This window comes from Zootermopsis nevadensis, unplaced genomic scaffold (genome assembly GCF_977971745.1).
Source record: "Zootermopsis nevadensis isolate Lab colony 2312 unplaced genomic scaffold, Znev_1.0 Znev_ptg000061l, whole genome shotgun sequence".
Taxonomy (NCBI): domain Eukaryota; kingdom Metazoa; phylum Arthropoda; class Insecta; order Blattodea; family Termopsidae; genus Zootermopsis; species Zootermopsis nevadensis.
Genome location: NW_028259192.1, coordinates 23,918,239 through 23,933,466, shown reverse-complemented (window position 1 = coordinate 23,933,466; position 15,228 = coordinate 23,918,239). Strand labels below are relative to the sequence as shown.

General features: G+C 36.3%; 1 protein-coding gene and 1 long non-coding RNA gene across 4 annotated transcripts; one reads left to right on the top strand and one right to left on the bottom strand.

Annotated features, from left to right (window-relative positions):
• Position 1: 1 nt before the first annotated feature.
• On the top strand, positions 2-1,282 carry LOC110836753 (uncharacterized). Of its 2 annotated transcripts, none has more exons than XR_015532760.1 (2): positions 2-539; positions 767-1,282. It is a non-coding gene; the product is annotated as an uncharacterized LOC110836753 (long non-coding RNA). The 2 variants fall into 2 exon arrangements; XR_002545441.2 differs by having other exon boundaries at positions 5-577.
• On the bottom strand, positions 1,159-15,191 carry Sec63 (translocation protein Sec63). Of its 2 annotated transcripts, XR_002545439.2 has the most exons (18): positions 14,894-15,191; positions 14,223-14,319; positions 13,335-13,449; positions 12,036-12,141; positions 11,319-11,449; positions 10,457-10,549; positions 9,598-9,759; positions 8,833-9,061; positions 8,108-8,253; positions 7,275-7,422; positions 6,993-7,186; positions 5,815-5,949; positions 5,168-5,293; positions 4,595-4,717; positions 4,268-4,471; positions 3,329-3,491; positions 2,305-2,416; positions 1,159-1,594 (listed from the first exon to the last, which is right to left on the bottom strand). XR_002545439.2 is itself a non-coding variant. In XM_022078295.2 (17 exons), the coding sequence occupies exons 1-17, from the start codon at positions 15,015-15,017 to the stop codon at positions 2,412-2,414; spliced, it is 2,301 nt and encodes a 766-aa protein (XP_021933987.1). In that variant the 5' UTR covers positions 15,018-15,191; the 3' UTR covers positions 2,216-2,411. The 2 variants fall into 2 exon arrangements, 1 of the variants encoding a protein (XP_021933987.1); XM_022078295.2 differs by lacking the exon at positions 1,159-1,594 and having other exon boundaries at positions 2,216-2,416.
• Between the last annotated feature and the right edge of the window lie 37 nt (positions 15,192-15,228).

Genomic DNA, 15,228 nt, shown 5'->3' with positions numbered 1-15,228 from the left:
TAACCTCCCTAGTGTGGTGACAGGTTCTCACGGCGGCGAGTAATCAGAATTCTGTTTTCTGGATTGTTTCGTCTCGTGTGGTCTGATAAAAGATTACGGACGTTTCAGATGAGGCAGTAAGCACCTCCGCTACGTCTGTAGACTTCTAACACTCCACACGGCGCAGTAATGTGAAAGCATACATAACCTGCTTTAAAATAAGTTACTCCAAAGTTGCCTCAAGTGTACCAGATATGCAACAACAAACTTATGCTATTGCTTTCATATTATTTAACTCGTCCCTTTTAGGAACGATCCGCAGTTAACATGTCCAAAATAATGGTTATATCTAACACAAATTTTTCAATATGCCATTTGTCTTACATCCCTGAAAGAGTTTAGACTGAATGTGGAAAGTACAAATAACCTGACTATGGTTGTTTCCACAGTAAACTAAAGATTCCAGTGCTGGCCATTAATTTCATCACGGTCTATCATCCCACAGGAGCTCACATCACTGGAATGGATTCCTTTACTCATGCAACACAGATATAATGCTAGTATGTGCACATACATATATCTTAAAAACAAACAGTTGGTGAGTTCTAAACAAAAGTAAAACCTTTATGATATGTCAACAAAATATTAAAACCTTCATACTACAAAGCTACTGATAAAACTTCAATTCTGTGGTGAATAATTTAGCAGTATGCTACTGCAACACTTTACACAAACCTTCAGGTATTTGGATGGTATTTAATGCTGGACCTGTTTATAAAATTAACAGGTTCTCACAATGACAAGTCTGAAGATGGCTGCCTTCTGGGATGTTGCACCACAGTCTGCTAGATGCTGACTGACATTTCAAAGGTACTTACAGCCTCCATTATCAGGGCTCAGGATGAGATGGTGTGGACATGTTCTGTTAATTATGACAGAATTCCAAATAGGGTATGGAACATCAAAGCGAAGGAAGATGCCCAAAAAGGAGACTAAGACCAAAATTAGAGCAACATATTAGGAATGCTGTTACACAGATGGACGGAAGGGCATGGAAACAAACTGAGGAGGCGGAGGAGTTTTGGGAAGACAGAGAGACTCATGAAAATGATTGGTTGTTGGATGACCTACATAAAGTAAAAATGTCTTATGAACAGGAACAGAAGATAAGAATCAATCTTCAATCTAATTATTTTGTATGTAATGAAAATGATACCAACACTGACATTACATGAAAAATGTACATTCTTACTGTAGCCTTCATGTTTCTAAGTCCAAAATAAATTTTCATTGGTGAATTAAATACCTATGGCTGTGCAATGATAAAATATTAGATGTAAACGAATATTGCTTCTGAAAATAATTATTGAATTTAAGAGGTAATATTTTAATTCTATATTAAGTACAATAAGATTCTACACCATTACAAATCTTTAACCTTTTTTAAAACACTGATAATTAATAAATATCTTTTAAGGAATAATAAAATAAAATAAAAATAAAATTCTTTTGCCCTTCTTAGAGCAAACAGTCATTTACATTCTATATTACACAAAGAAATATTCTTACTTACAAGAAACTTGGATTCTTTTCGATTCTAATTTCTATGAAACACCTGTAACATGAAAGAGGTATATTTGATTGTAAAGTACTGAAAGTGCTTACAAAAATAAGATTATTATGACTTTACTTTTTACACCACAAATGCAAAGAAAATGAAACAATGCCTTCAAAGTCAGCATCAATATGGTTCTTGATACGAAGTTCTAGATCAATCCCATGAAGTTTACTATAACCACATTTGTGTTATAATTAAATAAAAACTGGTAACACATACTGTGGGTTGTTCTAGAAGTAGTTAAGTTTAGAATGCCTTAGCATATTCTATTATTAATTTAATTTTAATTTTATCCCTGTGTGTTAACATTTTATGTATTTATTTCATAAATATTAATTTGAATCATGAAAACTTCCCCTATACATTCCCTATAAACAGAAACTGTTTGGTTTTATATGACTTCTTTGGTCTCACTTTAAACTTACTAGTTTGTGGATAATCCACACACTAGCAAAAGTTGTAAACACTGCCCCGCTACCTCCCTGATAACGTACAGCGGTACCTCAACATTGTCAACTCTTGATTCTGAAAAGCTGTTGGTAGCCTCTGTACAATTTCATAATTCTTTCTTTTATCCATGACATAAAAATTAAATGGGCTAGCAATTAAATAAAGTAATAATTTTCATTGGTTTATTTAAATATAACAATGAATTCTGACATCTTTTTATGCATTTCCTTGTCTATTTAAGTGTGCCTCATGCTTGCCTGAAATATGCTGGAAGACAATACACTAGACATCTCTCATGTAACAGCCTCCAACCACGAGGTATGAACTCTGCTCTTCTGACTGTGTAAACCACAGGAACATCTTGTCATTCTGCCAAATGAAAGATAGAACAAACATTTCTTCTCTCCTCTGAAGCCTGGCGACAAATGCATTAACAAATGCCACATACGGTACAGACATTCATAAATTCTCACAAGCCTCTCATGACTTTTCCATATGCACTCAGAGATAAACAGTGCCATAATCATATGAGAAACACAAAATGGTGGCTGGAGTCACATTATGTATCAAGTTGGAATATCAGGCATGATCCAATTTTGTGAAGTGAGTGGAAATTCATCATTTAATGCATGTGGTTTATAGCGAAAACTGTCTCTCTCTGGACACATGACATCCAGTTCAAAAGAAGGCCTTGAGAATCTAAATAATGTTCACAAACACACACACAAGAAGCCAATTGATCAGAATAAGTGCAGCACTAGAAATGCAACTACCACAGTTCTTCAGGCTGGCACCAAGTTACTGGCAATTTGCTAAGAGGTAACAAATCAATAAAGCACAGATGGGCATTCACAATTTTTTCCCCCCACTGATATCATCCTTGTACTTATAGGAAATGCTACAATAAATCCAAGATAAAAAGCTAATTAGCGTCAGATGTCAGGCTGTACCCATCCAAAATTCCCCACCTTTATACCCTTAGAAAGTATGATGCCTGCAGTTGCAGTCTGGTGAACGAGATACTTCTGCACTCCCTTTAAATCATCTGAAATGTGTAGTGGCACAAATTACACAAGAAAATACATTAGCATTTCAGCCCTTGCTCTAGATCACCTGGCCCACTAGTTTAGCGATTTGCTGAAACTCGATGCACTGCACGGCATGGCATGGCATGGCATGTCATGCCTGACACAACAGAATACAAAGAAATATTAAAGACTGCAATGACTCATTTATAAATACTGCTTAGGCATGGAGCTAAACCTGAACTCCGTTACTCACTCGTTCTAAACACAACTTTATCTTCCTGTTCTTCTTCAACATCTTCGTCTGTGGTGAATTCTGATAGATCACTGCCATCTCCCTCTGGTTCTTCCTCTTCATCATCCAACATATCCCACTGGGGGTGCTCTGTTGGAACTTCAGCAGCCTCCTTCACATCCAACTACACAGCACAATGAATAAAGCAACCTCACGCCTCTTATTCATTTAATGTACTACAGAAAGGTAAACACAGTAAGGACTTGATAATTTCATGCTTACCCTCTGCGACTCAAGCCAGTTACCATTTTTTCCATTGTCACAATATTTGGCTGTATTATGACTTCCCACTGAAACTTACTGATCTTATCACACCCCATATGTCACAAAGGTCTTACTATTTAGGATCACTCTGTGTTAAGTATTCATCCAAATCAATCTCAAATACATTATGCCCTCAAAAAGGCAAAAGGAATCATATTCTTATACACCCGCAATGGTAATATTTCTGCACAGTGGTACAGTCTCTGGTTGAAGACTGACTTTGTGTTAAAATTTGAGGTTATGTTCCTCAGCAGATATTTTCAACAGTAAGCTTGGTTATAAAAGTGAAATAAAATTGTGATCACATAGTAAAGGATTCCTTAACAGTCGGTTTGTCTTCACCAACATTCTCTTACATTACCTTGGAAAGAGTTCTATTAAAGAAATTTGATATAAAGATGGCAGCCACTCCCTAGTCCATAGGCTGGACCACAAGTGTTTTTTTTTAGAAATCAGAGTGTCAAACAAACTGAGATGTGGTGGGCAAATATGAGACGTTCCAGAGAATAGTAACTACATGTAAGGTAAAGTAAAGTTTGTCCCACTATACGCCATGTAGGCGTTTGGGGTGAGAGGAGGTATAGCTCCTCTCTTCCTTGACCTCGGCTAAGAAGCAAAACATAATTTAAAACTTGCCTTAATGTCATGCGTCTGATCAAACCCAAGGTATGAATCAGAGCGGACACAGACAGTGAAAGTGTAGACTCCAGGCCAGCGAGGAGCAGTGAACTTGAGCTGCACTTCTTCTTCCTCCACCAGTGCAGTCACATGGTACGGAGAAGTCAACAATGTCCGACTCTTGCGGTCACTTATGTAAATCCACCAATATTCCTGTTTGTCCTGTACCATTATCACAAAAAATAAATTCATGGTTTCAACGATAACTGCCTGGGATAATTATAGGAACATGTTAGATTAAAAACTACAAGAACTATTTTCACTGAGGTTAATGGGACTACTTACCTCAGGATAAAATGGAGAGTGCACACTATGTGACTGTTTACTGCGGCCCTCTAATACTTTCTCACGTTTTGAGAGTCGTGTCTGAAATTTTTCCCACTCTGTGTCATCATCCTCCGCTGACACCTAAGACAAAATTTGAAATGTTCTGCAATTCAAACACAGAGACGAGCTAAAAAGAAAGACTCATGTTATGGGTATTATATATACACTTTGTGATCGAGGAAACAGCTACAAAAGTGGAAATCTGGTGAGTGACCAACCGCTCCATGACTATGAAACTGCCCATTTAGAGTAGCAAGTGTGAACCATCCTATTTATCAGATATGGTCCCCAATCACTTTCCATGCTCCCTAAATTTAAAGAAACCAATGATGATGTGAAAACAACTGAATGTAATTCAACAGAGTAGCTTTCAGAAATTCAAAAAACTGAGTTTCAGAGATACTTCCAGTAACCAACAATGAATCACAAAAATGTTGTTCTCAAACCTCAAGGTATTTTGTAAATGGATGAATTCTCATGGGCACAATAAATACTTAAACACAATAACACAAATTACACAAAGAAATTCACCTTCTCTCCTTGACTGTGCTGATCTTCATCATCATCTGAACGTTCAACGTCGTCATCCGACCCTTCACTCTCATCCCCCGTGTCCGCTGCTGCCTTCCTGCCCCCTTCTTGCTTACTGGGTGCTGCCTAAGCAGGGGATTTACACATGTTATTTGGTCATTAAAAGATTCTGTTTCAACTGCAGAAGTTATATGGCATCTAATGAGATGTAAAGATGATCAGAAGTAGTCACACTTAAGTGAATGTAATGTATGTCACAGAACAAAATTACTTTATAATGCCTACAACGTTTGTCTTAAATACTAAACATTTATTTAGTGAAATGTATTTATGAGTTCTCATAATGAGTTTATTCAAATTTGGATCAAAATTAAGCTACAGCAATGAAGGTTAACAAGAATTACCAGTTTTCATCTTCATGAGAGACAACAGACGCTTCTAGAAATTTTAACTAAATTAAAGAAAGTTTGTGAGTGGTTTATAAACATCTCTAACTTCATGTTATGTCACAGTACTTACTCTTTTATGTCTGATCTGCCACATTCCTTCAGTCCTGCTTCACCACTGCTGCTGACGTCCATTCAGACGTTTAAAAGATTTCTTTAATGTAAATCTGTCACTTATGAACATAAAATATAAAAACGAACCTCTACGGCATTAGACGCTTTATCTTCACTCTTCTTAGCTGCTATTGGCCTGCCAACAGGCTTCTGATTCTTTATATTCTTCTTTGTTCCTTTCTTACCCTTCTTCTGTTGTTTCTGCCATACCGGTTTCTTCGTCTGCAGATCAAGAGCCTGTTCTTATTAACAGCTGAACCAAAATAAAAGTAATACATCTCCCACGCCTTTGAAAACAGTAAAATGGCAAGCAAAAGAAGTTAAGCTGGTTCCTTGGTACCACAGAGTGGCATATCCTCTGGCTGCGGTCAAAGAAGACGGCCCCCAGATACGCAAATATACTGAATATGCATCACACAGTGCATTAAGTGAAATATGTTCCAATTATGATCCAATTTTGGTTCAATGTTCTAACATGCCACACTTTGCTGCTATGCCCATGATCTCATGTCAACAGCGAAAAATTACATTTGTATAATGTACATTATTTAGCAACCATAACAATTTTTAAACAGCATCAAATGTCATTTTTTTACATGTAATGTCTCATTTTGGTCGCAAGTATAATGCAAACATTGCAAAGAACAGTAATTTTCGTGACGTAACATTCTAAACCATGGCTCAGAAAAATACTAGTGCCATATTTTACCCAACTGGACAAATATACTGCCATTTCATAGTTATGTGCATTCTGGGCTGATCATGCCTGCCTGCCTGTTTGTATGCTTCAGCAGAGCCACTGGACAGATTTTTATTAAAATGGGTATGAATGACAAGATGCAAGGAATGTGTATGGAAACCCCATGTAGTCTGGAATGGATTGCACCTTTTAAATGTCTTCTAGAACCCCCTCATAAAGAACTCCTACCCACGAAAGCAAAAAATATATGTCCACTGAATATCTATACATACAGGTTTTTTGTATACTTAACCCTGACACATTCAAGCAGCAGACGATGAGATCCGGTAGGACAAAAATGGTTACAAGATATTTAATTTGGTCTTAAGAAATGCGACTTTCCTCTGGTCATTACTAGGCTCTAAACAAGCAGGCAAGGGTAATTCAAATGGTAGCTGAAAGTAATAAATGTCTTATGAGGTCACAAAATACATTAACACAATCAGCATGTTTCTAAAACAGACCAGACATATTAAAGAAACTTGCACTTGATCAACCCACATGACTGAATAAATGGTACATTTACCAGCTCCTCTTTTCTGTCTTCCTCCTTTTCCTCATCTTCGCCCAGTTTACTGAAACCAGACGCAACCTGCTGCTCATGCTTATCGGTCACACTGTCATCCCCAAACAAATCGCTCATGTTCTGCCGTATTAATTTAACTGTTACCGTGACGATAGCACCAGCGGTGTAGACTGTGGGGTTCTCATCATCAATCACTGCAAAACAGAGTAAAGAGCATGTAAGCATGACTGCTCTCTTAACCAACTGGGAATCACACATTCAGACACAGTTACCGATGCTCACCTTCAGAACGGACTTGGAGTTCAATGTACGGCATCTTCCCAACCACTTTCATTACGTCTTCATATTGTTCATTTGAAAAGCTTTGCAATATGTGCCGCCGATCTTCATTTTTCAACTGTGCAAACTGTTGAATGCTCTTTATGTGTCGCTAAAAAACACAAAATTTTAGTCATATCCGTCAGAGAAATAAATATTATTTTAAAAAATGCACCAATAAGACATATTCCTCATAAATTACTGCATTTACTTTTACAGTAAACACGATGAAAATCTGCAAGCACATCACTTCCTCATCATTTGTAACACACCAGAGTAGAAGATAACTAGTAACTTTAACAAGCAGCTGGAATGTTGTAATGCAAGTACACAAATTCCTTAATTGTTATTGTTTCTTTACATTTCACTGACTTACTCTAAAATATTCCCTCAATTTATTCCTTAAAGTTTGGCCAGTTTTATATTCCTGTTCTTTCCACTAACTCACTGAATGTTTATTCCACAAAATACCAATATTCCAGACTCCCTTCAACCAAAATTTTCATATTAACACAGATACCTTTGTATGCAAATTCAGTACTTTTTGTAATTTATGAATTCTCCAAAAAAAAATTCAAATCTATTAAAAATTTAATCTGGCACTCTTACTCAACTTGCTTTTTTCACATTAACATTTTTTTAAAATTTGATGCACCCTCAGTGTATGAAACAATGAGTGGTGACCAACATTTAAAATGGTTTTACAATACTCTGGTTCGCTGACTCACAAAATCTCATGAAATGCTAACCACCACAACCCATAAAAAAAACACACACACAGTTGCTACTTTTAATACCTTCTTGGATGAAAAATATTTTAGATTTTCATCAGTGATGTATGGAAGCTGCAATAGTGGACTCTTGAACTCCCACATCCCCTGCACAATCATTGGACTCAATTTCATGCAGTTTTCTATTGTATCAATGTTGGGTAAATGAGGAACTGTAACACAGAATCAATAACAACAAATTACAGTCAGGGGGGGGAAAAAAGGCACTGTTCAAAAACACAAAAAGCAATAAAACATTTTTTAATGCATCATTATAACTCTATGAATGACATACACATATTATATTCCAGTACAAACCTTAATCAATACATTTAAAATACTTATCAAAGTTATTGGGTAACTCCTACTTTGGTTTGTTACAAATAAATTATTCGACATACCGTCCTTAACCATCTGTTGAATTTATCAAAGTGGAAGGCATATCACACAATCATTTTTAAACATAATTTAACACTTCTAGCTAGATCTAAAGTCCCTTGGTCTAGTATTAAAAAACTTTACTTGGTGCTGATGATACCATACTGTCAATATATTTCTGTGCTGTGTTGTCCTGTGTAGTTAGCGACTTTGCAAAAGGGCTGACCCCTCGCCCAAGAGTCCCAATTAATGTCTAGAAGAATTCGTAGTTCCAGAAGTTAACTTTAAATTGAAACAGGACAAAAGTCATAATTCATAAAAGAAGAGGAGGTCTTTACATAAAAAGCAACAATTATGACCAATGGTGAACTTACTTCTTCGAGCGTATGCCAGTAAAACGAGCTGTGAAACACAGTTCACCATCTCCTGGATGAGATACGGACATTTCTTCACTATGTACTGCCTGTCCTTGTCTAACGAATTAGGATTTAATGTGATACGACTCAGATGAGCATATAACAAGGCACGTGCCTTGACGGAGTATGCAAAACAGAGCGGACGCTCTTGATTCTTCTCACTCAAGTTTGAGATCTGCTTAATTAACTGAAAATACCAAGAAGAAACATGCAAAACACATATACTGAAGTAACTTACCATTCTTTTAAAAAAAATACTTTCTGCATAAAAAGACTAGAGATGTTAATCAGACAACTTAAAAATGCTAGATTTATCATCTATTTATTCTTGTTATGAAGCTAAAGTTGGCTCAGCTTGTTAAGAAATTTCCTACATTTTATAAAACCCGAAGTTCATTACCATGTTCACAAAAGCCAGCAATTTGCTCCAGTCTTGAGCTAGACGAATCTAGTCCACATCATCAAGTCCTATTTCTTCATGATCCATTTTAATATCATCCACCCATCTATGTTGTACCTTCTGGCACAATAACACTCGTAACACCAATACACCAGGCATTTAAAACCAGTCTTATACCTAAGATACATCACCAGTCCACAAAAGAACGAACTTACAAACTTCTCTTTTGCGGTGCCTTAGAAGCTGCTTTTTCCTTACTAAAAGATTTCAACCAAGCTGGTACTCCGAAGAGTACAGGACACGTAGGAAGCATTCGTACTCACATGTGGAACCTCTTCGGCATCCGTCTGTCTTTCCACAATTTCTCCGTTGTGCTTTTTCGAAAACTCTAGTGATGCAGCAAGGATCATGATCACTCTTTTCAGAGCCATGGACGGAGTTTTGTGGAAGAAAAAGTAGTACATTTGCGTGGTCTCCAGGAGAACCTGCATACATACAGAATCATGTAGTATACAGACTAGTCTATACAAAGGCGGCGTTTATTCCTTGTACAAGATAAAATCCCTTCATTCAGTGGTTCCCATTCATGTATCAATGTCTTCTGCTCCATCATTACAGTGTTTAATTTTTTACACATCTGTCTTACAGCACCAATGTAAGTGACATTAAATTCCTGAATGTACAGAGATAATAAAGATGTTACAAATTGCATCCTCAGTGGTTTTCATTCACGTCTAGGACACTTGAAATAAGTGTTAATCTCAACATAATTTACTCATTACTTTCAACTTGCTATGAACTTTTGTTTCACAAAGACAATTAGTAGTTTAGAAGCAATGTGGAGGAAACATTACCACAGCAAAAAAATAAAAATAAAGTTATCATTTGAATGGACCAGCACATCGGTAAAGCACTTTAAGGTACACGTATGTCTTGCTGTCATCTATACAACTGTCCAAGGTTCTACTCCAGAGGCTTTGAAGAGCGATCATTTCTGGAGTGAACTTACAGTTTCAACAATTTGATAACAAATTTTCTAGAAAGTGTGCACTATAGAGAGATATGTTTCAAGACTAGTATGTAATACTAATGTACTGACTGCAGATGTGGTCTGGAATAAATTAGTTATATGACTATGACTAGGGAGCATGGAGGGATATGGAAATGACCACAGCATATTACCTGATCTCCAGAATAGCGGATAGACTTGTACCACCACATTCCAACAACGGTGGGCAATGCAACCATGAACACGAGAGCATACAGCCCCAGAACCTGCATGAATGAGAATTACAAGTTACTGTTCCCTCTTTTTATCTAGTGGTTAGGATACTAGCCTATAATCAAAAAGGTCCAGGGTTCAATCCCAACAGCTGTCACTAAGAATAAAAAAGAAATGACAAAAGAATCTGCCAGTATAATGACAATCAGTCTCCTGAATATGGGAGTACAGCCAACTCCCAAATCATCAAGTAACGTAAGAGTAGGATTATAAAAAAATCTAAAACAAACCGCCTAAATAATGTCATGGTGTAGGTTCATAGTTATAAACCTGTTAAGAACTTCCCTGCCTTTTATGGATACCCAAAGTGTCTTACCATACTCACTACCACCAGCCACTGGACCTCATCTTAAACCAGTTATGTCATCATAACATCCTCATGCCCCATTTCTCAAAGATCTGTCTTAATATTATCTCTGAATATACACTTAGGGTTTCCAGATGGTATCTTCCTTTCAGTACTCAAGCTAAAATCATGCAACAATTTCAATTTCTCACTGCATGCTACAAGGCTGTCCATCCTATCCCGCTACTTGTAGTCACACTAACAGCAATAAGCGAACAATACAAAAAATACAACTGGAATACTTGGAGAATTGCTGTAATATCTTCGGACTTATGTGGGTAGAAGAAATTCCCAAAGCAGTCACTGTACACAGGGTGAAAGTCATTTTTAAATGCTCAAATGTGTCTCTGTGGCTTGCAAATGTGAACGTCAAATGTAATTCAATTCTGTTCATAATATTGTCTGCAGTGGCTTACCCACACAGAATTCTCCTTCTCTACAATCCACGATGGTAAGGCTATTCCGAAGCTCATGGCACCCGGTCCATCAGGGTTCCCATATTTTTCCCAATTACGACGAGCCTCATCATCTGTTAAGGCTTGGTATGCTGAAAGTCCAAGGTATATTTAATTAAGTGACAATGTTACAATGAAGTCAGAATGTGGCTCTCTTTAAAACTGCAGGAAAGGCGTGAACTGGGTTGATCTGTCTCAGGATAATGACCAGTGGTGGGCTTTTGTGAGCACAGTAATGAACCTTCAGACTGCATAAAAGGCAGGGAATATCGTGACTAGCTAAGCATACTATTAATTCCTCAAGGACTCTACTCTGTGCTATTAGTTTATTCAAATTTCTGTCATTACAATGCAAGGTTTTAAAAATAAATGAATTAGTTTTCACACAAGGGCCACTTTCATTTCACAGTGTCTCATGAGATGTAATCAAAATATCAGAGTGGCCTAAGCTACAATTTAAAACAAGATTCTACCGTTACCAGCCATGCATCACGACACTTGTGCACTTTAGCTGGCCATGTGTCACAGTAGCATACCGTTGGAGTTAAATCCTTCATTTCTCATATAATAATAACTAAACTGACTTCAATCATACTGAACATAAGTTACCCTGATGAGTCCACACTGAAGAAATTAATTTTATTACTGTTATAGAACAGTGGAAAATAAATATTTCACCTTTTGTAAGTTTCATAAATGCCTTCTCATTTCCAGTTTCCTTATCAGGATGAAGAATGAGAGAGAGTTTCCTGTATGACTTCTTAATCTCAGCTTGTGACGAGCCCTGTAAATATACATTCATGTTTAGGAAGTCTTTTGCATGGCCCTCTTTTCAGATTTTGATAACATTTTATACTGGAAGCCCTAATTTAAGCATGGACTGAGCCATGATGTCACTCCACCTAAAGGTCTAAACAAAGCTTAATTTTATTCCATTAAATACACATAAAGTTTAAAAAAACACATCAAAACAAGTTACAAATCTAAATAGAATGAGGTTTTTTTATTTAGTGTGCTTTTTATGTAATGAAATCTAATAAATAAGCGCACCAAACACAAGAATGAATGTCTGAAATGTACACTAGTGACTAATAGCAGCAATAGCAACAGTATTAGAAGCTGCTTTCATATTAAGAATAGCCAAAGATAAAAAAAAACATAGTAATTTTATTATTACATTTTACATCAGCATGATACTTAACGTTCTTATAGTAGGTGAAGGTATCAATGTTGGTCATCTGGGTTGTAACACTGTGTGGACTTGTAGATAGATACTACTGTTTCTGGAACATACTGCTTCCATCATCAGGGCTGAAGATAGTGACAATATGCTCCTCCAAAACACTGGTATCTACAAGTCCACACAGCGTAACAAATGGGACGACCAATTCTAAATCATGACTGCAAATTTTTTGATATGAATTGTTTGGGTAATAAACACTCATATTTACACCTACATACAAAGGAATGTTATTTCGCCTCTGCCATTAAAGGGTGCTATCTAAAATACCAGATATGTCAAACACATTTGGATCATGTCAATATTGACAGTTTGAGATATAATTTTATCTCTGATGTAATAAGTCTTGATACCATGTACAAAGATTAAAGATAGCCATAAGATAAAACATCAAAGTCGATTATTGGACAGAAATGAGTTTCTAACATTTCAGGACGACTGCCTTCTGGGATGTTCCGCCATGTAATCATTGCCAATAACAATTTCCATGAGACCACATGGTGCCCACCTCAAAATCAAGCATGACTGTCCTACTAGTTTTGTCCAAAGCACAGATGATACCATATTAAGATCCATTAATTCCACCACAGAAGATAAGATCATTACAAGAAATATGATTATTGTTTTTCTTGTTAAAAGAAAACCAGAGAATGGGCAAGGCAACATGGACAAATATGTATGCACTGTAAACCTTTACCTCCTTTCAGGAAAGAAGACGATAAAAACAATCAACTCACCAATGGTACCCCAAGAATTTCATAGGGGTCAAAATTAGCATATTCATAATCAAACTGGGAAACTTTATAGGCGACAAGAATCAGGATCAACCATCCAGAAATGATGAGTAGTTTACTGAAAACATAATAAGGACATGTTGTACTTCACAGTAATATGAATGGGAACAAAATTAATTTTAGTAACTTATTGTACAAAGCAAGTCCCCCTTTTAATAGAGTCACTACAGTTTATTTATACTGCAGCAACATAACTGCTTCATGCAGATTCATAAAATACTGAATTCCCATTCAATGGCAAAAATATAAGAATCTATTTGGTTTGCTCCAAACATCTTATATTACATTCTGTGGATTCTTACTGTTACTAATTTAATCTATTTATTTTATGGTCACTGGATGGAAAACACAAAGGAAACTTTGGCTACGTGGATCCCACAGCCAGTCTGGATCTTGTGGGGAAAAGAAAATTCCTGCCATGATGGGAATCAAAGCACAGTGTTCCAGATCATAGCATAAGATTTGTAACTATAAAAGATACACTAATAAAAGCAGATCTGAGGTGACCAAATCACATTCATAATCTAATGTAAGTATTGATTTCATGTTGTATCACCTGTGAAAGTTTAAATTGTGGTCTTCTGGGTTGTGACACTATATAGCCATGTAGGTAGTTACCAAGATTTTGGTGAAACCTGCTGCTTCCATTTTCAGTGTAGGAATACAGGTGAGATGTAGGAATGGTGGTGAGATCAGGATGAAGAAAAGAAGATGACTGTCCATCAGAATCAGGGATGAGAGATGAAATAGGGAACAGGAAAGGATAACACAAGCAGACGATGAACACGTAACCTACAAAATAGTACTTTATAAAGGTAAATCCAAGCTTACGTAAATAGGTGTTTGGTTCCTTTCCACGGTTCGTTAGACCGAAGTAAAAACTTCTTCTTTTTGCAGTCATCACACTGACATTCATTTACTGTGGTTTCTGGATATGAAAAAGAAAGATCCTTTCTGATACACAGAATAGTTTACTGCAGACCATGTTGTGCTAAGTGCTCTTCAGAGTAAAAATTTTAACTTGCCTCCCCCCCTCTCCAAAAAATGCATTCAATTAATATGCTAACAAAATAATACAAATTTGCATGCTGTTCAAATATAATAGAAAAGGGTCACAGGTTTTCAAAATTAAACAAATAAATGGGATGCATGTATTAAAATCAATGACTGTTAGTGATTAAGTTAAATTTAAGAGCTAAATAAACCAAATATTTTGTGCTATAAACCGACCACAAACAATTAATATTTTCGAAACATTAATCAGCAGAAAGTTATAACGAAAATCGTATATAATGAAATTACATTACGAGAACCATTATTCCAATGACGATACAAATGTGATTAGCCTAAAGGTGGATTAAAAATCTTTATCGGTTCTCTAATTTCGATCTATAATAGAATTTATATACATTCCAGAGAACCTAGCTGTATTATTTGAATATGACCTTATAATAAAACTTAAATCCACACGTTCAACAAAAAAGGTTATGTCCCACGCTTACCTTCTTTTCTATTATGTGGCCACCAATAATATGTTCCTGGAATTAAGAGCAGAGCAAGAAATGAAAGGAGAAAGTAAAAGAATGTGCCTCCACTCTCATCGTACTGAAATTTCTGTCCACCCATATCAACTTTACAAAAATATTAGTTATACATAAGATTTGAACAATTTCAAGACATCAACGTGTCAAACCAACTAGACGTTGCTAATGACCAAAACATGCTTATTATCCATGAGCAAAGACTCTCCGATCGACGTGTTGGCTGTACTGGATCTCTTGATGATAGCAGGTAAATGTCGTTTGTACATATTTCACGTCGAGTGTAATCATCGGGC

Bases quoted from the DNA above. Each gene is read 5' to 3' on its own strand.
- Sec63 (XM_022078295.2), bottom strand. From the start codon at position 15,017: ATGGGTGGACAGAAATTTCAGTACGATGAGAGTGGAGGCACATTCTTT. The intron at 13,450-14,222 runs GTAAGCTTGGAT...TTATGTTTTCAG, and splicing joins GGAACCAAACACCTATTTAC to TAAACTACTCATCATTTCTG. The intron at 10,550-11,318 runs GTAAGCCACTGC...TCATTCATGCAG, and splicing joins AGAAGGAGAATTCTGTGTGG to GTTCTGGGGCTGTATGCTCT.